The sequence below is a fragment of the Python bivittatus genome, unplaced genomic scaffold (assembly GCF_059951505.1).
Source record: "Python bivittatus isolate LINGU-HERP-01145 unplaced genomic scaffold, Pbiv_v1 ctg000350_np1212, whole genome shotgun sequence".
Taxonomy (NCBI): domain Eukaryota; kingdom Metazoa; phylum Chordata; class Lepidosauria; order Squamata; family Pythonidae; genus Python; species Python bivittatus.
In genome coordinates, this window is record NW_028277074.1 from 26605132 (window position 1) to 26631363 (window position 26232).

The following is a 26232-nucleotide window of genomic DNA, read 5'->3' on the forward strand; positions in this document are numbered from 1 at the left end:
TGCAACCTTCCCTTTCCAGCAGCTGTGAGTAAACCCCGTTCCAGCAAAATTTTCCTGAAAGTGTGCACTACTCCCCAGGCGTATCGCGAGTCTGTGTAAATGGTGAGGGACACTCCCTTTCCCAATTCTAGTGCCCGTTTCAAAGCGTGCACTTCACACAGCTGGGCCGACCAGTCCGCTGGTAGCGCCCCCTTCTCTATTGTCTCTCCCTCCGCCGCCACTATCGCATACCCTGACTTCCTTTGTCCCTGCTCTACTCGGCTAGACCCATCCACAAACCAGACCTCACCCTCCTCCAGCGGGACCTCCTGCAGGTCCTCCCAGGTCTTTGTTTGCAGCTGCAACAGGGTGGAGCACTCGTGCTCCGCTGGCTCCCATTCTTTCCGTTCCCCCGCAAGAAACTCCGCTGGGTTCAAATTCCTGTCTGTTCCTACCACCACATCAGGACTCACATCCTTGGTTAACAATTTATGCTCCACAATGTAGTTTTTTAGTTGGGTCACCCAGTAATTACTGGGGATTCCAAGAGTATCCCAATGGTAGGGGAATTCGGGATCCACTAGTGGATATTTTGGCCATTCTTTAGTGCACAAAGTTATCATGGTCGGTTTTTCCAGACCCCTGGTGAATGGACACAACCAGGGTGTCTCCCATTGTTGCAACAATTGTCCTAATGGAGAATCCGTGGGGATTCCCCCTACTGCGTTTTTCCCATTGGCCCCTGGCCTTACACTCTTACTCTGCGCCTTACCCATCCTTCCTGACTACGTTTCCCACCTTACAGAAGGTCCTGGACTCTTCTGTCCCCTTGCGGCATCCAACGCCTCGTAACCACGGTAATCTCCCCGAGATTATGGGTAGGCTGTACTCACCAGAACTCCCGGAGGTCCCCTCGTCGGCCGACTTCCTCTTTACTTCTGTCTGACTGGCGATTGGAGTCCCGTCCCGGACCCGACTCCGGGGAAAACGGGAGACACCTCAACGGGGTGTTACGGCCGATTACTCACCGGTTCCCCACAGTCCGGTCCATGTCGAGGACTCCTGCCTGGCTCGCCAATTTTGTCAGAAAACGACAGACACGGGTTTGGGTGTCCAGTAGACAGAAGTTTTTTTATTGGGCATGTTTGCAAAGGTGGGTCCCTCCCACAGCAATGGAGGAACCCCGAAACAAGGTCTGACAGGTTTTTTTATACCCCCTATCGGTCCTCCCCCTCCTAAGAGGGCTTGGCTCACAATCTCACCTTTTTTTACCGCCCAGGAAGCGCCGCTAATTAACCGCAAAACCGCAGACATTCCACTTTCCTAATCCAATCAGCGCAATACACACTGCAATACCCACTTGACCCAACAGCCGCCCCCTGCCATTTCTCTTCACTTTGGTGCGAACGTGCCTCCTGCCTACAGTATTTCCTCCCTCCTGCCGTCCCCCCCAAGGCTGCCCCATGGTGCACAGCACTCTCCCCTAGCAAACATGGTTCGTTTGAGGCCCTCACTTCTCCCTGCCTTCTCACACAGAGAACCCCAGAGAAAGGGAATGTGAAAATACGCTTTCCCAATTGGAAGGGCTGGTACCTCATCACACACTCAGAGATGTTAGAAACCAAAGGCGACAAGAAGTTGCAATAATGCTACAAGAGCTTGACAGTGTCAATAATAAAAGAGTAAAAAGAAAAAGGGTGGATTGTGAGAGATGGATAAAATATGTTATTATTAACAAAGAAATAGTAGCTTGAGCATGCTAAGAGTGCAGCTGTGTAAGAGATAAGGAAATAGTGTTAAGTGTTATGGTTATCAAATAGTGGCAGATGGAGAGGAAGTTGTCTCCTTGTGTGGGACAATGTAAATGCAAATTAATTTGGAGCAATCTTTATCAGTATAATGCAATTAGCTGAAACCTTGAGCAATTACCATAGATGAGGTGGGAGGGACCAGGGAGAAATCCTAGAGTGGCCAGAAAGACTGTACACGCAGAGTACCTTAGCCAATGGGGAAAAGGGGAAGGACTTGCGATCGGGAATGTATATAATTAGGCCAGAGTGTGTATGTGGGTGTGGCTTCTTATTTGCAACGAAGCCCACCAGCCTTTGCAAACGCTTCCAATAAAACTTTACTTCTGACTAACCCAGAGAGATTTGTGGTGCTTGCTTCACACAAATCTCCATTTTCTTTCGCTGGGCCTTTGAAATCATAACTCTTCAATAACTTTCTACTGACAACACTGAACATTGTTGTATCGCAATAATGACAATCTCTCTTTTTGTGACTGTCACTGTTGATAAGTGAGGTGGGGCAAGTGAGATAAAGATAGGATTACCAAATATCTGAACAGGAAAAGGAGCACATGGACAAGGAAAGGAGGACAAATGGGGGAAAGGAGGACACACTAACTGTTTAACTTTCTTGACATCCACAATAAAAAATTACAGCAAAAAGCTGCAAAAAATATATACTGTATACTTTTTCCAGCATCAGAAGGACTGGTTTTTCAATTGCAATATTTTTCCAACAAATCTTTGTTTTCAAGAACATATGCTAGCAATAATATAGAATTGACAATGATGTACTTTTCAAACTTCACCATTGAACTGTATGACAGGTCATGTAATCTACAGACTACAGTGATCATAGATTTGAAGGGGCTGGACTGAAACCAATTGCTGGAATCAGGAAATACAGTAAATGACATACAGTAAATCTAGGCTGTCAAGTGTATTGGTGGACGAGGGAGAGAAAGAAGCAGACAACTTACGAGGTCACAATACATGAAAGTTTGAATGACTACTGTTGTGAAAATAGTCCAAAAAAAAAAAAAAAGCCACTTAAAAAGCCACACAATATTTGATTTTAAGGCTATGCCTGTCAGATAGAGGACATGGAGACAAAAAAGAGAACATGCCCTCTGTTTGCTGGACATCTGGTAACCCTAGGTAAAGAGCAACGTGCTTATAAAAGTTGGGGGAAAACCAACTTTTGGGTGTGTTAAAAATTTCTACAATAAGCTTTATGCTATATAATTATCTTTCATTCTTGCAAAATTACCCTTATGTATACAGTTAAAAGAAAATTACATTTTATTTAACTGTAAACATAATGAATCAGAAATCTGGGAAGCAGAAGGAAGTTAGTTGGGTGTGATTATTTTAGTAAATTGAAAATAATGAACTTTACTGAAGCAGAACTCTCAATTTAAGAAGAAAGTTTAAACAGGAAAACTTCATCTGCCATCACTACCACAAATAAAGCTCTTCTTTTCAAAGTATTAAAACTTTGCTGTTACTTTTCAGTTAAACTATTTTGGAAAAAAACCCTAGCATTTATTTTAAGAAAATACACTGAAAAGTAATAGCAAAGTTTTAACACTTTGAAAAGAAGAGCTTTATTTGCATTATATGTTTTATATAGTACTTATTTTAAATACTTTGTAGAACTCTGTATCTTTTTATATCATCCTTTTCTTTCCTTAATTCTCTGTCTAGACAAGTATGTTAAAAGTTCACTGACTAGTATTTTGTTCAGCTTTACATCAAAAATTATAAAATTCAAAAAAAGGATTTAAAAGAACAGAAAGAGGAAACTGGTAAATTAGTACATAAAATCCAAATAAAGTAGGCTAAAGCAGAATCTGAGTTCAGTCAATGGGATACTAAGGAAAATAACATTTAAGAGGTTAATGAGCACTGTATTAATAGTATCAATAATAAAATGCTGATAAGAAATATATTTACTTAGATGCTAGAATGCTAAACTGGTGACCTATTAGCATATTAAAATACAATTCAATAACCCAATGATGTCACAGTGGATTTTATGACAAACTACTACGATTTCATAAAATTAGTACCAAGCAGGAAACAAATTTGCTCAATCAGTAATCATGGCAAATTATACAATATACAATCAATAATAATGGTAAAAGTCCCCAAATCCTTCAATTTGTTTCCCCATATCCAGTCCCATTAGTTATCTGTCTGCAAATCTTACTGCTGCTATGCAAAATTTGGCAACATTAGCAACATTACACAATATCTAACAACAAGGCAATAAGAACATTTTCATTTCGTCCAGTTAATTTTGTCAGTAAAGGAACAATGAGCATTTGTCAACTGGCCTGGTAATCAGAGGTGTGTAGTAGTACATGTTAGATGGTCTCAACAAAACATATGTTGCAAGGACAAGTTCTTTTAAACATGGGGGCACTGGTAAATCTCCCATTAAGAAGTGTGGAGGGTAAGATATCAAACTTAGCCCTAAAATGGCTTTTTTGGGCAGCAGAAACGAGTACAGCTAGATATCTGCTTGACTCCCATCTAGGATATGTTATACAAGCTCTAATGTGACTGGAATATGGCTAACCTCATTCTGATCTTCGGTATTTAAAACCCTTTCTCTAATAATTCTCCTAGCTTGAGAACATTCCAAGAACAGTGGTTTGCATGGTAAGCCATAGTGAATCAGTTTCTCCACCATTGTTTGTTACCATGAAGATTGACATTGGTCTACCAGGATTAATGGAATGAGTCCTGGCAGGAAGAAATGGCATTTAAACCAAAGGTGAGTATTAATAATCATGTCCTCGCTCACTTTCTGTTGCCCTATTTCTATTCTAAGAGTCATATCAGATACCCATCTAGGTGCTTGAAGCAGAGACTGCAAAAATGTTGTTTATATAACCTCAAGAGATTTATAATGAGTGAAGCGTTGCAGTTGAGCACCTTAGAGTATTTGGGCTGCTTGTATAGACTCTCTGTCCTTTGTTTGAATAACAGTAGCAACCTGTGAAATCGGTGGAGCTGACAGACAATGATTGGTTCAAAATCACCCAATGAGTTTTGTGGTTGAGTAAGGAACTAAATCTGGATGAGATTTTGGTCTGCTGGGAGATTCAAAAGGGCCCATGGTCTGCATGCCATAAACCTTAGTTTGCAAACCACAATATATTTGGATTGCACACTAACCTAAAACAATAAAAATCCCCTGATGGTTTAATACAGAATATAAACTCAGTCTGTGTTTGACAATGCTAACATATCCTAAGCCTTTTAAGAAGACTTGCCATGGGATTAGAAAAGGATCAGTTTAAGACCGTGTATTTTTCTTCTAAATTTTACAGTATCAAACACACCTGAAACTTTTAGCAAAATTCCAACGAAGTATAATACATCATGGCTAAATTAAGATTGGTAAGTACATCTTCAAAAATTTTCTTTGTTGAATATAAAGTGTATGCCTCTTGGGTCAGCATCTGAATTGTTAATGCACATCTTATTTAGAGTTTCGGCCAAGGCTTCAGGTCCACACAGGAAAACACCAACCCTGGAACTAAGGGTAAAAAGAGAAAAACAGATTTTTAGGTCCCAAATATGCTACATAATATAAATATTGCCACTGGGAAATTGAACTGCACTACAAGAATTACAATCGGCACTGCCTAATGTTTATCAAAATTCCCATAAGATAAGCTCACCCTTTAACATTGGTAATAGCATTCTCAGATTTTGCACAAGATCTGGATTGGATTTAGTGAAATTGGAAAGCTCTCACTGACACATTCATACACATCATTCAGTATCCCATAATTACCACGGCTCACAGCTGGAAGTGTGAACTGTCTTGATAACTAAGTCTGTTGGTGGCAATTCTAATGATGGAAAAACATACTGCTTCAAATATGCAACTTGTCACATGTCTTGGCAATTGTCAAAGCAATGATTATGCATGTTTGAATAAATCCAAAGACCCCAAACTTTCAGCAATTTTTACTTTTAGGTTTTAGAACCGAATAATCTAGGTTAGAATGTAAATAATTTAGAATGTTATCTAGTTTAGATATTTTTTGAAATATGTATGTGATCTATATTTTTAGCAAACTTTTCTGTATCCTTTAAGAAAAACTATAATGGTATGTAACATTATTTGCATATCAATGAATGCATTGTTCTTATTTGGATGTCATTCCAACTGAAATGAATGTGATATGTAAATATTGTCAGAATGGGGCAAATTTCTTCTTATTTTGGATTTACAAAAGGGATGTGTTAAACTACTGAAGCAGTTTCTGAGAGGAGACAAACAGAAAATGATAAGAAATCAGCTTGTGGAATATTATTTGACAGGATTAAAGACCAAGCTTTTTAAAGTAAACACAAGGACTATGAAGTGAATTTATTTGATCAGGGTTAAAATATATATGTTGTGGTTTATGGTAGCTATTAAAGGATTTATTTATTTATTTATTTATTTATTTATTTATTGACAAGGACTGAATGACAAGGCTTTAAAGATTTGTTTATAAATGGAAAGAGATTTCTTTTGCTTTACAATGGTAAATTGGAATATAAAACAGATTTATGTGATTAAGGGTAAAATATATATGTTATTATTTCTGGTAGCTCTTAATGGACTTTTGTTGAATAGGACTGAATCATGAGTTTTTACAATTTGTTTATTGATAAAAGATGAGATATAGGAAGAAGATTTTTATATTATTACTGAAATACTAGAGAAGATGTTAAATTACTGTGATTGTTTATACTTGTCTGGAAGGAGGGGGAAGTCATTTGTCAATATTCCTCTTTTCTTATTTTTTTTATCTTTTTCTTTTTCTTTTTCTTTCTCTTTGCACTTTTATTTTTCTTTTCTTCACTTTTTATATTTCTCTTAGTTTGTATTAGTCTTTTAACTTTGTATTTGTAAACCTTAATAAAATTATTATTAAAAAAAAAGAATGGGGCAAATTTATAGCAAGACAAATAACACAGTTAAGCTGTGGTTTTCAGAGCCCTTGAAGATATCTTTGGAGTATATTCATCAAACAAAATTCAGCATTTCAGTTTCCTGACAAAATCTCACTGATTTCATTGGGAAAATAAAATACCATTCTTAGCTCTTTTTCGGCTAAAACAGTAGGATAAAATAATTTAAAAAATATATTCTTTATTAGATGAGTGGTTATAGCATCCAGGACTTTCAGACTGGGGACTTTAGTCTCACCATGAGTTTTCCCAATTGGCCACTTGCTTTTCTAATCTTAATAGTATAAATTCAGATGATAGTCTTTTAGGCCTCACTGCAAGAGAACAAGCAGACTTATGACTTCATGTCAAGTTCCTTTCAACAGTGTATGTACAGTGATCACATGTCCTTGATTACAAAGCACAGTCCTTTATTTCAGAAAGCTGTCCTTTAGATTTATTTATTTTTGAAAAACTCACTTTTGTCCTTTACTTTGGTCATTTAATTTTTACCATACAAATGGTACCACTTAATGCACAGTCTTTCACATTCATGTGAAAAATATGGAAATTGAATTGTCTTTTTAAAATAAATTTACATGTACAGTTTGATTATAGATATTTTTATTAGAATATGTGTTTTTGTAAAGTTTTTCTTGGTTTTGTTCTTGAATTTTCCTTTGTAAAGCAAAGTTATAAATAATTTTAAAAAATTATCTTTATGAACCACTTTCAGATGTGCCCCTTTTTCAGGTTTGTTCTTTATTTTTTCCAAGAAAATATGGTCACCACTTGCATGTAATGTTGCAGCTGAGCCTAAAATATCAAAAATTAACTGGAACCAGCACTTACTAAACCCATGATACAAAAATAATGATATGCTGATAGAATAAAATTTAGTAATCGTACAAGAAATCTACCTTGGATGTTGGCCTGAAATTGTTTTGAACTCATTTTCCCAATTTGGTCTTCCATACTGGGTTTTCTGTTTCAAGCCTGTAATCACATCTTTCTCTTCCTCATGATGCATTGTAAAATGAGTTGCCTGGAAAGATAAAAACAAGAAATAGCCTTATTAAAGTTAGGCAACTTTTTGTAACTAGATGTCTTCCAGCTGTAATTCCTAGTCAGTGTGGCCCACAGAAGTTGAAGTCCAACACATCTAGAAGGAAATAGATTGGGAAATATTAGCAGAGTTAGCTGTGTTTGATATAAAAGAGAGAAGAGATTGTCCTAACAGTAACCCCCAAATAACTCAATAGTATCCAACAGAAAAAAATGTAACACAAAACGAACTGGTATGTATATGATGGAGGAAAAACTGAAGAAGAGGCCTCTTAATATCTCTTAAGACTGTGTGCCCTGGTGTAGTTATGTCTGCTAACTGTGTCTTGAGGATAAGAATGCATGATGTCATTTTTGATCTACCCGTTTCAAATGATCCAATTTTCCTTCTGCTAGTGCAGAAGACCCCTTAGTATGCTGGGCATATTTACTGAACTACAATCAGCTTCATACAGATAATTTTCATTCTACCATATTCTACCCCATCATTAGTTTTAAAAGTAACCTAAAATGTAATAAATCACAACCACAGCCAACAGTGATTTCCTTTAAAAGAAAAACTGAAATGACAAGTCTTACTCCTAATAATCTTGCTGCCAGTGTGCATGCTGTATGCAAAATTTGTAGGTTTTTTTTTTTTATCCAGGGAGAGAAATGGTTCACTATACTGTTTCTATACTACTCAGAAAGGACTGAGTCATGTGTCTTCCAAAAGACTGCTAGCCTCAGAAGCGAGGAACTGAAACAAAGATCTGTTATGCAAAGATAGCATAAATAATCTCACTTAAAATATATCATTTTCATGGAGAAAATCTATCTGTGAGGTTGTGCTAAGAGTTGACAAGGACTTGATGGCGCATAATCAATCAAAATATATAATTTACTTATTGCTAATTCAGATGGTGGAAGAAGGAAAGAGTAGAATGCCTCTCTCCTTGAAAAAAAAAACATGATCTTTTTATATTCTTCTAACACATGTATCCACACAAACAAAGCAGTTGCTTTTACAAACATGACAGCTATGTAAATACTCTGAAAGAAGTGCTTCAGAATGCGTAACACTTTCAAGTTCCTTTTTTTGTTGAATAGCTACAACCTTTTCCAGATATGCACAGCGTTTTTTCCCCCCAGAAACTGCTCCTAGTTCTCCCTGCACAAGCATGGCTCAATGGAATGGCTGTGTATGGATATGCATGAAGAGAGAGCTGGAGCAACTTTTGAAGCAGCCATGCATGGCTGGAAGATACTGCTGGCTGCTGCGTTAACTGTTCAAAAAGATGCTTTGTACACAGTCTCATGTATTCTGAAGTACCTATTTTGAAAGATTTGCATAGCTGTAACAAATATGCTTGCTTGCGTGCTTTGCATTAATGCTTGTTTACACCACTTGCCTTTTATTCTCAGCAATAACGCTTTAGTCTCAGAACAGTATGATCACAATTATCCATGAGAAAAAGCCAATCTGTTGGTAATTCCTGATCTGCTGCCAGCTGTCCTTATTTACTTTTCAAATATTTGTGGTGGTGTCTCAGTGGTGGAATCCATAATGTGACAACTAGTGAAAATGGCCAATAATAGCCTGTTGGATTCATGAGCAGGAGTAATTCTGGATCCAGCCCCCCTCCCCATAAAAGTGGGAGATATGCAGTGATTGCCTTCTTTTCTTAAAGATCCAATTGCTTTGATCCAACAGTTACCTGAGATTCATCCCAGCCAGTAAGATAGATGTTGTAGCTGAGAAAGTCTGTTTGATCCTTTTCTTGCATTTGAGCCTCCACTGATTGCAAGAGATCAGCAAACCATTCAAAGGCATGGGTGTCTCGGCAGAGCCAGTAAAAATAGATCTGGAAGGAGTGAAATTGGACATGATCACATGATTAGATCATCTTCAGTTAAATCATTTTGTTCACCTTCTTTTCCTCAAACCCACAAAATACTGTTGACTGTGACAATCCCTCGGCTGTAATAACAGTAGGTTTCAACCTTGCTTAGAAGTGACAGGAACAGAAATCTTTGAAATATGAGTTGATTTTTTATTCATGGTAACAGAAATAGCAACACACAGCTGGCAAAACCCAGCTGTCTTTCCCAGTTTAAACTGTCCTCCTCGGGTTAGCATTCCTTCAAAAGAGCACTAAACTTATGTTTAAAAAGTCAGTCTAGTGCTTTTTCAAAAGAACACTAAACCCTTATTTATAGTGATCCTGAGTACTTGACAAGGGTCAGACATTACCAAGGCAGATGTCCAATCTCACCAAGCCAAAATAGGAAGCGTGTCTTGCTAATTCTGCCGCCTTTGGACGCATTGCTGATTTTCTTGGCTTCTACCAACAAGGGCTTTGTGTGACCATATTTTTTTTTCACTGTTATTATTATTATTACTATTTCTGACTCACTAGAAATGTCTGTGGCTGGCCAGTGACCCTGACACCAGCATCATGCAGCTGCAGTTTGCACATTATTTTTTGTGTAGTACCATGGTTAATGTAGATCATTCGGGGAGGCACCATTTTCTCCACTCCATTCCAGCTTTGGAAGTCTTGGTGCCAGAGTGGTGATTGTTGTTATTATGCATGGGCCAATAGGAGCCAGGCAAGTGCCAATCCCTAACCACATCAGCAACCAAATAGTCAGTGAAGCACACCCAAAGTTTTCATGGAAAATTATGTCAGAAGAAGAGAGAAACACTATTTTAAAATTGGGACAGAAAAGAATAACTTTAAGCTGTCTCTGACATTAGCTAGGGATAAAACAAAGGAAATTCCATGAGAACACAGCAGAAAAAAACAGTTTTTGGGACATGTTTATGCCATAGTTAGAGGCAAGTGAGGATTAGTCCTAACTCACTCACTCACTCAGTCTCTCTCTATATATATTTAAGCATCAGATTACAATATAAATCTGTCTTCTTCAATTTGGCCATATTAATTGGAAATTACAAGGTCTAACACATCTGAAAAACACCAGAGTAGGCAAGCCTGGATGTGAAGTACTAGTTTTGCACACAAGTGAGCTTATATAGCTCCCCATTTTTACATATGCTGTCCATTGCTAGAAAACAAATGTTGAATGCTCAGGGACAGATTGGGGACTTACCTTTTTGAGTTTTAGGTCCATGGCATTATTGCAGTACTTGTACCACACAGATTTGAGGATGGATGCAAAAGGGGTAACCCCAATGCCAGCTCCAACAAGCATCACAGTTTCATAACTGAACACATCTTCACTAGCAGTACCAAAGGGACCATCTACAGCTATCCTAGAATGTGAAGATAAAGTTTCAAATAATCATTGTTACTGAGTCTTACCACCAGGCTGGAACCAATTTTACTGTATTTAGGGACTATTCCATATTTTGAAGAATGTTATTATTTTATATTATTGTGATCAGAGATGATGATGATGATGATGATGATGATGATGATGATGATGATGATACCACCGAACTGGCCTATAAGAGAGACCAAATGAAGAACAGAAAAGAGACATGGCAAGGCAAAGCATTACATGGCCAGTACACAAAAAAACTAGCAGGCAAAGCAGATAACAAAAGACCTGCCAATGGCTAAGAGTGGGAAAGTTGAAAGAAGAGACAGAAGGGCCACTTCTGGCTGCACAAGACCAAGCCTTAAGAACAAATGCATATGAAGCCATAATTGAGAAGACCGCAACAGACAGCAAATGCCATCTCTGCAAAGAATCTGAAGAAACAGTGGACTATGTAGTTAACTTCTGCAAAATGATTGCACAGACTGATTATAAACAATGACATGACAAGGTAGCAACAATGGTGCATTGGAATATCTGCGAGAAATACCATTTGCCTGCAAGCAAGAACTGGTGGGACCACTAAACAAACAAAGTAATAGAAAATGAAGAAGCTAAAGTGCTCTGGGATTTTAGAATTCAAGCAGACAAGCACCTGCCACACAACACCCCAGACTTAACAATTGTTGATAAGATAGATAAAAACGTCTGGATAGTGGACATAGCAATACCTGGAGGCAGCAGAATAGAAAAGAAAGAACTGGAGAAAATCACAAAATATAAAGACCTCCAAATAGAACGACTGTGGCAAAAGAAAGCAAAGATAGTACCAATAGTTGTAGGTGCCTTAGGAGCAACCCTGAAAATCTGGAGCACCACTTGAAGACCATCGTCACTGACAAAATCACCAACAGTCAATTGCAAAAGGCAGCTTTATTTGGAACAGCTTAATTCCTGTGATGATACCTTTAACACCATCAAACCATCAAACAACATCTGTCTATCCCAGGTCCTTGGGAAGGACTTGATAGGTGGATAAAAATGCCAAATCCAGTCTAAACACCTGGATGACTGTGCAACCAACCATAATAATAATAATAATAATTGTAATGCACTCTAGTATGGGCTCCCACTGCTGATAAATTCATCTCCTTGTGTTGAGGAGTGTCTGATCTTTCATGGTACAATTAAGCCATTTAAGATTGATTTTCCTATTCTGAAAGTGGTGAATAGCACTGAGATAGGGTCCAAACTTAATGTTATGATTGACAATATAACATGACACTTCATAAAAAATATAATTACTGTTATGATGTGTACATACTTAGGCAATTTCCAAGCTTCTTGGAGTTCTTGTTTGTCACATCCACAAACTTTAAATAAGCCTTCCGTCCAGTCTCCCACAACACGTATGTGAATGCTGAAATAATCTTCTTCAGGGGCAGAAGTCAGTGTGAAAGGATGCCATTCCAGTATGGACACTGCAGGACATTTGACAAAAATATACTGCCCAACTTCCATCTTAAAGCCCTTCTTTTTCATCTGGAGCTCAAAGGTTTGGAAAGGATGTGTGACAACCTGACACAAGAAATAAAGTTCTCAGAATGCCAGAGGAAACCAAAGTTTGTTCTGAGTTAACACAAGTTTGATGAAGGAAGTAACAAAAGGTATTCCAATATTTATTTACAATAATGATTTGAATGGAAATGTTACCTGCATGATTATTAACTATTAAATATATTACTGCTGGAAAGAGACTTCCAAATAAATATATTATATATTTTGATGATTTATTTGGAAGTTTCTTCCCAGCATTGAGACTCATTATCTCTAGGGATCACTGACCACAAGGGACAGAAAAATGACTAACATTTTTAGTGACTTAAAACATGTAAGCCACCTTTATGACTCTTACCTTTGTAATAACCACCTTTTGTTGTGAGCGCCAAAACCGCACCAGTCTCTCGCAGACATACAGAATCATAGGGCCAATGACCCATTTCCATGTCTGTCAACAGAAGGAGTATAAGGAGAATGAGGAATGAACAAAAGCCCAACTTTTCTTAATGACACTGGCTAGATTCACACTTCACACTACCCCTTGGATTCATCTAATGTGATTCAGCTAAAGCTGTGGTTTTCAAACCACAGAGGCTAGGTGCATACAACATGCTAAACTAAAACTAAATCACATTATCATTTAGCACAAACTGTGAACCCAGTCACTCTCTTAAATACAAAGACAGCTGCTTCAGTTGTCAAGTCAGACAGGGGTGATTATGCAGCATTCTTGTTCAGACGAGAACTTCATTGTTTGCAAACGCTTAACTGGTTAATAGGAAGCTGCATCTTTCACAAATCTCTAATTTCAAAAGTCTATTCCTGTTAAGAGAGATGTTGTCCTTTGTCTGAAGCTGCTCTTGAACATATAAGCGAAAAGATTTTTAAACCAAATATTTACAATAGTGTTCATATAAGTCACGGTTCGACTGAACCCTCAACTATTTTCACTAATTTTCCTATCTTTCAGCAAACTCTTTAACATTAACATTAAGAAATTCAGCATATTTACAGCTGTGTATTTTTTTTTAACAAGGAGGCAATAAACCATACCATGGGAGGGTTTCCAGAAAACTGTGGTTTAGGACATGAAGATATTTTCCCCCAGTTGGTGTAATTCATACACATGTCTGCTTTATGCTCTGATAAGCTCATATCTGTCTGGCCACGTACAATTTGTCTGCAAATAACAGTGTTAGTAGCAATAATATTAGTAATGCATAATTACATCCATAACAATTAAAAAGAAGCATGACATGAATATCTTCCACTAATTCTGCAGACAGTGTATTAATGAAATATATATTTATTGATATACATTTCCCATGAAAGTCACCCATCATAATTTAGACGTTCATACTAAGCCATGATGTAATCATGGCATGTTAAAAATGCCATACTGGTGTGGTTTATATATCACACTAAAGCAAAATGTAACAAATCACGTTATGTCTTAGTACAATATATGAACTAGGAACAGTATGTTTAAGCCAATGTTTTTCCATTACTTACTGAGTAATCTTGATTTATGTACCTGCATTTTATCTACTTTCCAATCCTTACATATGGGCTATGTAATTTAAACAGTTATATATTTAGAATAACGGCAACTGGTCCAAATAAAAATATCTTCAAGTTCAGCGTTAAAAAGCAAAAAATCATGGAAGAAGCCCATTCGTATCAGCTGTTTCAAAAGCTCACATTCAGATATTTTGGACTATGATTCCATCAAGCCCAGACTTCATGACCAGTTGATGGGAGCTATAGTCTAAAACATCTGAAGGCCATCAGGTTAAGAATGATGGGATTACAGACTACAGTAGTTTATTGTTCTGATATTCTTTTGTTGTTGTTGTTTAGTCGTTAAGTCGTGTCCGACTCTTCGTGACCCCATGAACCATATTGCGCCAGGCCTTCCTGTTCTTCACTGCCTCCCTGAGTTTGCTCAATTTCATGCTCATTGCTTCAGTGATGCTATCTAACCATCTCATCCTCTGCCGTCCTCTTCTCCTTTTGCCTTCAATCTTTCCCAGCATCAGGGTCTTCTCCAAAGAGATCTCTCTTCGCATTAGGTGACCAAAATATCTGAGCTTGAGCTTCATTATCGATCCTTCCAATGAGCAATCAGGGTTGATTTCCTTTAAGATTGACTGGTTTGACCTCCTAGCAGTCCAGGGGACTCTCAAGAGTCTTCTCCAGCACCACAGTTCAAAGGCATCAATTCTTCGGCGCTCGGCCTTTTTTATGGTCCAGCTCTCACAGCCATACATTATGGCATATTGAGTGCAGCACTTTAACACCATCATCTTTTAGTATTTTAAATAACTCAGCTGGAATACTGTCATCTCCACTAGCTTTGTTGTTAGCAATGCTTCCTAAGGCCCACTTGACTTCACTCTCTAGGATGTCTGGCTCAAGGTCAGTGATCACACCAGCGTGGACATCAGGGACATTAAGATCTTTCTTGTATAGTTCTTCTGTGTATTCTTGCCACCTCTTCTTAATCTCTTCTGCTTCTGTTAGGTCCCTGCCTTTTTTGTCCTTTATCATGCCCATCTTTGCACTAAACGTTCCTTTCATATCTCCAATTTTCTTGTAGAGATCTCTAGTCTTCCCCATTCTATTGTTTTCCTCAATTTCTTTGCATTGTTCATTTAAGAAGGCCTTCTTATCTCTCCTTGCTATTCTCTGGAAATCTGCATTCAGTTGCTTATATCTTTCCCTTTCACCCTTGCTTTTCGCATTCCTTCTTTCCACAGCTATTTGTAAAGCCTCATCAGACAGCCATTTTGCTTTCTTGCATTTCTTTTTCTTTGGGATGGTTTTAGTTGCTGCCTCCTGTACAATGTTACGGACCTCCGTCCATAGTTCTTCAGGCACTCTGTCTACCAAATCTAATCCTCTAAATCTATTCATCACCTTCACTGTGTACTCACAAGGAATATGATCTAAGTCATACCTGAGTGGTCTAGTGGTTTTCCCTACATTCTTCAATTTAAGCCTAAATTTTGCAGTAAGAAGCTCATGATCTGAGCCACAGTCAGCTCCTGGTCTTGTTTTTGCTGTCTGTATAGAGCTTCTCCATCTTTGGCTGCAAAGTATATAATCAATCTGGTTTTGGTATTGACCATCTGGTGATGTCCATGTGTAGAGTCGTCTCTTGTGTTGTTGGAAAAGAGTGTTTGCTATGACTAGCTTGTTCTCTTGACAGAACTCTATTAGCCTTTGCCCTGCTTCATTTTGTACTCCAAGGCCAAATTTGCCTGTTATTCCGATTACTCCTTGACTTCCTACTTTAGCATTCCAATCCCCTATGAGGAAAAGGACATCTTTTTTTGGTGCTAGTTCTAGAAGGTGTTGTAGGTCTTCATAGAAGCGGTCAACTTCAGCTTCTTCAGCATCAGTGGTTGGGGCATAGACTTGGATGACTGTGATATTGAATGGTTTGCCTTGGATACGCACTGAGATCATTCTGTCGTTTTTGAGGTTGTACCCCATTACTGCCTTTCCCACTCTCTTATTGACTCTGAGTGCAACTCCATTTCTTCTAAGGGTTTCTTGCCCACAGTAGTAGATATAATGGTCACCCGAATTAAATTCACCCATTCCCGTCCATTTCAATTTGCTGATTCCCAAGATGTCGATGTTCAATCTTGTCATCTCATGTTTGACCACATCCAGCTTGCCTTGGTTCATAGATCTTACATTCCAGGTACCTATACAATATTGTTCTTTACAGCATCGGACCTTCTTTTCGCTTCCAGATCCATCCACAGCTGAACGTCCTTTCGGCTTTGGCCCAGCCGCTTCACTCTTTCTGGAGCTACTTGGAATTGCCCTCCGCTCTTCCCCAGTAGCATATTGGACACCTTCCGACCTGAGGGGCTCATCTTCCGGCGTCATATCTTTTAGCCTTTTAACATTGTCCATGGGGTTTTCTTGGCAAGAATACTGGAGTGGGTTGCCATTTCCTCCTCCAGTGGACCACATTTTGTCAGAACTCTCTGTCATGACCTGTCCGTCTTCGGTGGCCCTGCACGGTATAGCTCATGGCTTCACTGAGTTACGCAAGCCCCTTCGCCACGACAAGGCAGTGATCCATGAAGGGGTCTGATATTCTTACGTTGTCCTAAGAAAGTCCTTTTGATACTGTTTCTATGTAGTTCTTGAATGTGATATCTAAATAAGTGCAGATACTTACCCAAATCCATGGATGACAAGGCCAGCAAAAAAAATAACAAAGAGATGATGAGTAAACCAGAATACTTCAAAGTATGATCTGCGAATGGTCTTGGTGGATGATGTGATAATCAGTATTAGACACAGTGTAATGATGACACCACTAAGGCCAGCCAAGGTTGTGAATGCCACATAGAGGCCACCTACAGGGTTCTGGAAAAGAAAAAGCAGGTTGATAGAAATACATCCATTCTGGCAGACTTGCATAAATTCTTTAGTTTCAAAGCCAGGGAACAATGTTCCAAAAGAAAAAGCATTATGACAAGGGATAGCAGTGATTGCAGGGAAAAATGAAAATCTTTTTGTGTGTATGTGTGAGAAACAATCACCCTCTGATTTTTTTCCCCATCTCCTTACCTGAAGCATTTTTCGGGCAAAATTCAGGTAAGATTCACCTGACTGGTCACCCAGTTTAGACAGTGCAGCCTGAATGGATCCATTTTTTTCATTGCGTGCATCCACCAATCTTTCAACATTAAATAAATGTGCAATTGTATGGATTGCTGGTAAAAAATAAAAATAAATAAAAAGCTGGATATATTATATATTAACATATTAAAGAGATAAAGCACTCTTAAAACGCTTTGGTTTTTCAAATGGAAAGGGGTTTTTTTTTGAAAACTATTTTGAGCACTGAAACATCCTATAAAATATAAAAACAAGTCTTTTTAGGGCATCTACTTTACAGATATAGCTCAATGTTTTTTTCTACTCTTAAGTTGTACACACAGTTATTTTAATTGCATTATTTTCCTCCTAGAGGAATGAGGTGCATTTTCATTAAACTGTGAATAATCACCCCATAGTTTAGTGCAAAATATGAACAAAATAGTAGATATTTTAAGACTGAATGTTTGGAAATAAATATAAAGCGGCACAAGAACTTTGAGAACAAGGTGGAATAAGTGCATTTAATGCTGAAGGAATTTGACAGGACAAGAAAAAAAAATCTTGCTATCACATATTTAGTGAAAAACTGCTAAAGATCCAGTGAATTTATATCAAGATTATTTATTTTCCTTTTTTCTACTTTTTTTTTAAACCAAAAAGACTACAAAGTATTTCTTTTTAATATTTTATATAGGACTTGATGACCTGAGGCATCTAAAATTAAATATAATTATATAGAACAAACTTCTGTTTCATTCATCCTCTACAGCTCTACTGTAGTTGCTCAGCATTTGAGCCTGGATTTATATACTGTACTAAACCATGGCTTGTGTAATTGCAATTTGTTGACCATGATTGGGTTTGTACAGTAGAGAAAGCTAAAAGCCATGGTTTATAAAGCACAGTGGCTAAGTTCATATCATATCCAAGCTGCAGCAATACAGTGATTTAGCAAATGCTTTGTCTTCTTTATTCATGCCTTTCCAGAAACTTGTTCTCCCATTACAAACTTTGTTCACTGTACTGAAGAGATTTTGACATAAAGTAGAACTCTGGAACACCCACCAGTATGTAGTGCAATCATCCAGGCCACCAGTTTGTGAAATGTGAGGTTCCTGTCCAACTGTCTTCTGACACGCACAGAGCAACACTAGAGACACAAAAGAAGAAGTGAAATACAGCAATGCAATCTCTCTCTCTCTCTCTCTCTCTCCTGTTCCTCTCTACTGAGTTAAAGTGCTCTCCACCCATTATTGGGCTGGTACCGAAAAATGCCAGCATAAAATTTGCTGACCTCATTGCCAGTCCCTATCCTGATTCCACTGAATCTGTCTGAAGCCCAAATCTTAAACTCTTTCAGTGCCTTCCTCCTAATGATCCAATCATGAAACCCACTTGCTTGTCCTGTGGAATGTAGCCCTAGTGATTCTCCTGTAATTTTCCAATATTATCAACCAAGGTATTCTTCTGGAGGGACTGCCCAAGTTGGCCATTTCCAGAAGATGGTGCTGGAGGATTTCTGATGTTTATGTTGGAAGGTTCTGCAAGGTTACATTTCATCCCCCAGCCTGTTTAAATATCTATGTGAAAGCATTGAGTGAGATCACTCAGAGCTTTAAATTGTCATCAGCTCTGTCTCTCCTTTTTATCCATCTGGGTGAACAATGGAAGTGCTGAAACAATACATGCCACAATTATGGACTAGTTAAGGAACAATAAATTGAAGTTCAGTCTGGACAAGACTTGGAGCTGTTAGTGGATGCTTTATATGTCTGGGTGTATGGTTTTCAATTTGTTCTGGAAGAAGTTGCACTCCCTCTAAATCCATTACTTTCGTTAGAGGCACAAGTGATCCTATGGCACAAAACGACTTCTTCCAGCTTATGCTAGTATGCCAGCCATGGCCCTTACTGTAGCTCTGATATAGGAGTTCATATCCTGGTAACTTCTTGTTTAGACTACTAAATTGTGTTATATGTGAGGCTGCCTTGAAGACAGTATAGAAATTTCAGTTAGTACAGAATACCTCATCAAGAATACTGGCATTATAAGGCTATTATGCCAGTTTCATAAAATCTTCCCACTTCATTTCTGGTCCCAGGTAACATGTTAATAATAACCAATCAAGATTTTTATGACTTTGGGCAATAGTATCCAAGGATACCTCCTCCAATCATACCTCTTTCAAGGATACCTCCTTCTGTATATTCATACCTAAAATGATCTCTGGAAGCCCTGCTTCAGGCACCTTCCCATGTTGAATGCCAAAAGTGGTTATTCAGAGCAGGCCTTTTCATACCTGAAATATCTAGCAGGAATACCTAGCAGGAACATTTATTGTCTTTTTGGCATCGAAGACATTTTTTTCCTCTTCTTTCAGGCCTTTTAAGATATCTTTATATTAATTTAAATGTATGCCCTACAGAGAAACATATACTTTGCCTCCTCTTTTTATGGTTTTTAGTAAGTATTATAATTAACTTTTAATTTTGTTTTAATTATTATTCAAACTGTTCATCTTGCAATTTTAAAATACTGTAAGCTGCCCTGGGAAAAATGGGTTTTAAAGCTGGAGATATATCTATAAAAATACGTACATGCCTAAATATATAAATACGTTGATTTGGTTTTAGCTAGGCATCATGTTAATGTGGATGTGTATTAGTGAACAAATAAGGCTGTGTTAGTTTGAAACCATGTTTTGTTGGTTGGTCTACCAATGGCAGTTTTGGTTTAGCATGATTTCTAAATAGGGATGTAGGTTTTGTTTGTGCTTTCTGCTTATTCCTGGTTTGCTTTTTGTGCACCACCCAAACCTCTTTGCAGCCTTCCCTGACCTGGTCATCCTTCAGATGTATTGACGTCAAATTCCAGAATTCACTAGACAGCGTTACCATTGCTGGGAGTTCTGGAGGTTGAGGTCCACACCTCTAGAGGTGCCCGGTTTGGAGAAGACTGATTTTTCCTTGCAAGGTATGAGGAAAGAATACTTTTAAAAATTGGAAAAACAAATCAGAAATAGCTTTTTAAGCCTGATTGTCTTTAAGACTGACTTTAGCTTGTTTCTGGATTGTTCAGAAAACCATGAATAAAACAAACCATAGCTTGGTATGCACGAATGAACCCACTTATTATGGCTTAGCCTTATGTCTAACCCAGGTCACAATAGTTGGTTTACCAACATTATTTAAGAAAAGCCTGGCTTAATAAGATGTGTGATCCAGTCAGTAACAGGGTGGGCAAAAGAGTCCTTTTTGGGTTTCGATCAATGAATCTACTCTGAATAGTCTCATATTTTAGCTGTGCAAAGAAGTCAGAACAACATTTTCATAGAAGCTTCATTCACTATCACAACATTTGCATTAATAGTAGGTAATCTACTAGATTAAAAGAATGGAAGGCAACCTTATTTGCTTAGGATGAGTATTTTTTAAATTAATAATGGTAAATACTTACTGCACTTGAGCCTCTGAGAAAGGAAAGCAGATTTCGACAGACTGGAAGCAGAATTAATAGGCAGTTGAAATTCAGGCATGCTGCGGGTGCCCGAGCCAATGCCAAGTAAGGCTAAACGTAAGACAATAGGACCATAATTAACCAAGCAATATTATTCAAGGATGCAATTAAATAGAACTAAAAGACCAATGGGTTTGACTCCCTGCACAGAGAGGGCAAAACATTAAAAACTATGTAGAGGCTGTAGGTGTTGCTGAGCTATTCTCAGCAGACCTGGCCAACATGGTTAATAGAGAGGGATGCTGGGAGTTGTAGTTTAGCAACAGCAGAGGAGCCATGGGCTTCTGGGGTGCCATTTATAGAAACCTACTGCAATATATATGAACATAAAGAAAAATAGGGAAATCTGAATTAATAGAACACCAACTGCAAAATATTTTGTACTAAGAACCTTTGTATAGTTGGCATAACATTAGCTAATTGACCTCTCTGGTATGAACTGAATGTCACAGTATGGCTCTAAGGGACAGATTCACATTATTTAAATACAAAGTTTCTATGGAGGCAAGACTATTTCTGATGACTAACACCTCAGCTGGTGAGATGAACTTATTTTAAGTGATCCTGTTGATGGAATAGTACCATCTGGCCCAGAGCAGAGGTTATCAGAAGATGGAGCATGGAAGGAAAAGAACCCCAAAGTATTGCTTAAACATAAGTTGGGAAGGAAGGTGTTCTAAGAGGGACAACAGGAAGGGTTTCTCCTAAGAATCTAACTCAGTGTTTTTCAACCTTGGCGACTTCAAGACGTGTGGATTTCAACTCCCAGAATTCCCCAGCCGGCATGCTTGATCAGTAGGGAGTTGAAGTCCACATGTCTTCAAGTTGCCACGGTTGAGAAACACTGATTAACCATTGCATATTGAGATTTAGGAGAAATACTTAAATACTCTGACTACAGCCTACACTGCTTTATATTTACCCAGCTGTACTAGACTAGATGAATTGGTAACAGATTGTTGTTACTATTTCCCTCTGTGTCTTGCTGCAACTCTGTTTCAAACTTCTGCACAAAGCAGGAAGTATCAGGTTCTTGATGAGTTAATACTCTTAAGCAATACCTAAGAATATTTCTTGGAAAACCCGCCTCCCCGTAGTAGTGGCCTGTTCCAGGTTCTTCCTACCTCACTATCACAGGCATTTGCAGAGCAACAAAGGGGGGAGGGCAAAGGAGTCCTCATGCACACATTGTTTCTTCTGCTTTGTAATGGATGTACCAGAGAAAAATGAAGCAGGACTTCCAGTGACTTTGTTTTGGGGAGGTGGATTAGGATTATAATCCTACAATGATGATTTTTAAACAAGGAGTGTTATTGGCTTGATAGTTGATTCAGATATGAAGTGCAAGGACAAAAAAAAGGGGGAAATGGGCTTGAACAGAGACTTCTAAGATTGCTTAATAGACAGCTGCATTTTATAATAGTCAAGCTGAAAAAAGTTGCAACATTTCAGAGAAAAACAGCTTGACTTTTTATCACAGGGGAAGATGGCAGGGTAGTATACATGTACCTAGATGTTTCACTCTCAGCATAATATTATCATACTGTATCATTTGTTCATGATGTTTTTTCAGGCAAAAAACCAGGCTTTTGGTCTCTTAAAATTAACAGCAGAAGCAGCAATAATCAGAATTTCTGTGAAAAGTTTAACATCTAACTTTCAGTGATTCTGATCAGGATCATTTGGGTGGGGCTGGGTTTAACTTTGGCTCTCCCCAGTAGTTTCTCTTCTGCTAAAAGAAGTGGGGAAACAGTATTTTGCCTATGTCATCGTTACTGGGAATGTACAGTTTTAACTTCAAGTCTTTCCCTAGTAGTGGCAAAGAAAAATGTTCAGGGCTTAGCTGGGCCTCTCCAAGCTGCACAGCAAAGAGCTGAAAATCACATGGACAACAGAAAGAAAGGACACTTATTGTCAAATTGGGGTGGTGGTGGTGGTGGGAAACTGAGGCAGATCTGGTAACAGAGATCATGAGAAAGTAGACCAGTGTTTCTCAACCTTACTAACGTTAAGATGTGTGGACTTGAAGTCCCAGAATTCCCCAGCCACATTAGCAACTTTAAGATATGTGCATGAACCTGGCTGGGGAATTCTGGGAGTTCTAGCTGACACATCTTAAAGTTGCTAAGGTTGAGAAACATGACTTGATTGACTCTTAACTGAAAGAAAACATTGTTAGGAATGAATACAGCCAAGGGAACTTCAGATCTCAGCTATAGAGAATAAACTGAGGCACCTAGTCATCAAAGAGGAGAGAATCAGAAGACCGATCCTGAAGCACTATTATATGTAGATTCAGGAAGAAGTCAGATAAACTCCCTGGAGCTATCTTTGCCTGCATCTTGAACAACAGGTGGCCATAGTCCAATTGTGGTCAATACTTAAATTCATTAAAATCCATGGACTTTGTGGAAAATAATGCATGGCTATTTTGGTTAACTATCTTGGAGTTCTGAGTTCTGAGGGGCTGCTGGCATTAATGATCTAGTACCATACAGACTTTATGGACACACACCTATCTTTGAGAATACAAAACAGCCACTAAAGAAAAACTGAGGAGGAGGACTCCATGTAATTGAATTGGTCACAGTGTCCTGCCTACCCTCCCTTGTTGGATTTGCAGAGGCTATCACTACTGTCTTTCGGAGCTGATCACCTTGAAAAGTTAGAACTAGCCATATGAGTTGGGAGAAGCACATTTGGAACTGCAATTAGCCTAACTGCAATATCCAGTAAACGTTAGAGCAGTGATGAAGTTAACTGAAACATGGTGACGAATAGCATGTGGCATAGACTTACCCCAAGAAGCTGTCTTGTATAGTAGAACTGCGGCCTACAATCATATACTAAGTAGTAATACCAAAAGAGGAAAACATTTAGACCCAGCCATATTAGCTGAAAGAAGAAAAACAATGCCTGAAATTATTTACAGCCCTTTATAATAGGTTTTGCAGGACTTCTACTATAATTGCAAGATCTAGTAATCAGGATGGGTTCTGGGGACTGTAGCCCAGCCTTTGGGAAAAGCAGCAAAGTCAAAGGTTATGCACCCCAGTTTAAACCAATTCTGCTTTTTGTAGCAGTTTCATTCAGCAACAAGTTCAAATAGCTTCAGACAATAATATTGGATTAGCTACCATGCAGTCTGGGCTTCCTTCCCAAGTGTAAAGTGTGCCATTTTTCAACACTATCTTAGTGTTATGATGGTCTGTAGGCAGGTGATGACACCTAGAACTGCATTGCTGTTTTTGAATTTTCAATCATATCCCCAACCTAATGTTCAGCAAAAAAATGATGCTTCAAAGTACTGGCTACTGTAAGTAGCGCTGCTGCCATTTAATATCCCAGGACCTGCGGAAGAATTATGGCTCCCAGAAGGAGAACCAGGCCTCTTCTGGGCCCTTTCTCCATGTCACTGGCAGAGGGAAGATGATGACCATTCTCTGATTTTCCCAAAGACAGATCACAGCAATGTTAAGGCTGAAAAAAGTACAGCTGAGATTTCTCAAAGTTAACTTGAAAATCTTAAAATCTTACCTTTTGTGGGGGGGGGGGGTTTAACAATGATTGTCAGTTTCATGAGTTCAGTTTGCTTACTGATCAAGCATTTTGATTATATTTTAGTACATTTCAAAAGTTAGTTATACAGAAAGCTAGTCCATATTGTGGGGTCTATCTGGAAATCTTTTTTTCTGTTATACATGGTTACTTTAGTAACATAAATAATTATTTGGTTCTGAAGGCAATGTCTACAGTAATGCATAATCAGAAATTCTAGGAATTTGGGTAAAAATTCAGTAAACCATGGTCTCATGGTCCAGCCTAATTTCATATCAATTCCAAAGAATTTTGGTGGTATCAAACTGGTTGCCAAAAGGGCATTCAAAGGTAGCTAATAGGAAAAAAAGAGACACAATTAAAAGCATAGATAAAATAATGATATAAAACATAAAACAACTAAAGCAATAAGAAAGATTATAATCTAGAAAATATATATTTTAAATAGGCAGCCAATCTATTCACATAACAATTTATAATAATTGATAACAGGCAGTAATTTCTTATGCAAGCCATTAAATTACTATCACCCTTTAACTAAACTTGGGGTTTTTATTGTATTTATTTCTTATTTTCCCAGCAGGATGGTTCATATTTCACCGAGAGGTCTCTATAATTAATTGTTTTTAAAGCTATAAATTCTTCTTGCTTAAAATACTGCATATATCAAAACTATAACACATTCAAAATGATCAGACGTTTCTTGTTTAGATCCTTTTTTCCATTTCTTGAGTTGAAGATGCTTTTATGAAAGTAAATGGATTTTAGCCCTGGGAAAAATAGTCTTAAAATGCATAATGAATGTACTTACAATGACGCATATGGAGAGTCCCTCGTTCTCTACCCAATTGCCCATGATGGCAGCGAGAACTGATGGGAGGCTGAGCTGCGTTTGATCGTTATGCAGTATGTGCCCTTTTCCCCCACAAAAAAGGAAGTGCAAGCTAAGGCTTGCAATGATTCATTTCCTTATTTCATGTTGTATGTATTAGTTAAACCTCCATGTGTTCAGAATACTTTTAATGTCCACACTATTCTCCTTAGATATTCATACTTAAAAATGGAAACTCATAGAGAATGCAACTGTTGTAGATGCTGCATGCCACATCTCTCTGGAAAAAAGCATGCTTGCTCTAGCAATGTTATAACACCCATTATGGGATTGTAACACCAGATTGCCTATAGGATTGCTTTCTTTTATGGGCAGTTGCTCAAACAAGATATTATTCAAGAGTCTGATTCTTTTTGGCACTAGATAATACCTGTTACATTCACCTAGGTCTTTTAAAGAATGCAGTCACACTGGTGATCTGGTGTTCTTGTTTGAAATCTGAGTGTTAGTTACTGTACACTAGTACTTTTGAATCAGTTCTGGTCATTTTATTTTGCCCTTTGATTGAATGTGAGTTGACATGATTCTGATCAGGGAACAGATCATAGTATGGCATCATACTAGATAGCTTGGTCACAATGTCAATCCAGTGAGTGGTTGCTGTAAAGAGAAGGCAAGTTCCATGTTAGAAATCATTGGAAGGAACTGAAAATTAAATTGTGGATACATTAATCCTCTTTTATAAACCTCTGGAACTATCACACTTGCAATGCTGTCTACAGCTCTGGTTACTGTACATCAAAAATAATATTATAAATATTATAGAACTGGGAAAAAAGTATCGAAAGGAGCAATTAAAATGAGATTTTAGTTTAGAGCAGTGTTTCTCAACCTTAGCAACTTTAAGATGTGTGGATATCAGCTCCCAGAATTCCCTGACATTTTGGCTGAAGAATTCTGGGCGTTGAAGTCCACACATCTTAAAGTTGCCAAGGTTGAGAAACACTGGTTTAGAGAAAAGTAAGAGGAGATATGAGTAAAGTAGATCGTCATTCATGGAGTAAAAATGTAGAC

The 26232-nt window shown here is 38.1% G+C and overlaps 1 protein-coding gene across 1 annotated transcript; it reads right to left on the reverse strand.

The window, feature by feature from the left end:
- Positions 1 to 1089: 1089 nt before the first annotated feature.
- CYBB (cytochrome b-245 beta chain) lies at positions 1090 to 25211 on the reverse strand. The gene is made up of 13 exons (XM_007424055.4): positions 25138 to 25211; positions 23568 to 23663; positions 20709 to 20819; positions 18318 to 18402; positions 17220 to 17365; positions 16825 to 17015; positions 13677 to 13803; positions 12979 to 13071; positions 12388 to 12641; positions 10893 to 11055; positions 9494 to 9640; positions 7652 to 7776; positions 1090 to 5319 (listed from the first exon to the last, which is right to left on the reverse strand). The coding sequence occupies exons 1-13, from the start codon at positions 25180 to 25182 to the stop codon at positions 5193 to 5195; spliced, it is 1710 nt and encodes a 569-aa protein (XP_007424117.1). The 5' UTR covers positions 25183 to 25211; the 3' UTR covers positions 1090 to 5192.
- Positions 25212 to 26232: the final 1021 nt, after the last annotated feature.

What these genes read in the sequence shown, in the direction of transcription:
- CYBB (XM_007424055.4), bottom strand. Translation starts at nt 25,182, where the DNA reads ATGGGCAATTGGGTAGAGAACGAGGGACTCTCCATATGCGTCATT. An exon ending in TGGACCTAAAACTCAAAAAG is followed by an intron (nt 9,641 to 10,892) that starts GTAAGTCCCCAA and finishes CACTCCTTCCAG; the next exon opens with ATCTATTTTTACTGGCTCTG. An exon ending in CTGGCTGGGATGAATCTCAG is followed by an intron (nt 7,777 to 9,493) that starts GTAACTGTTGGA and finishes TTATCTTTCCAG; the next exon opens with GCAACTCATTTTACAATGCA.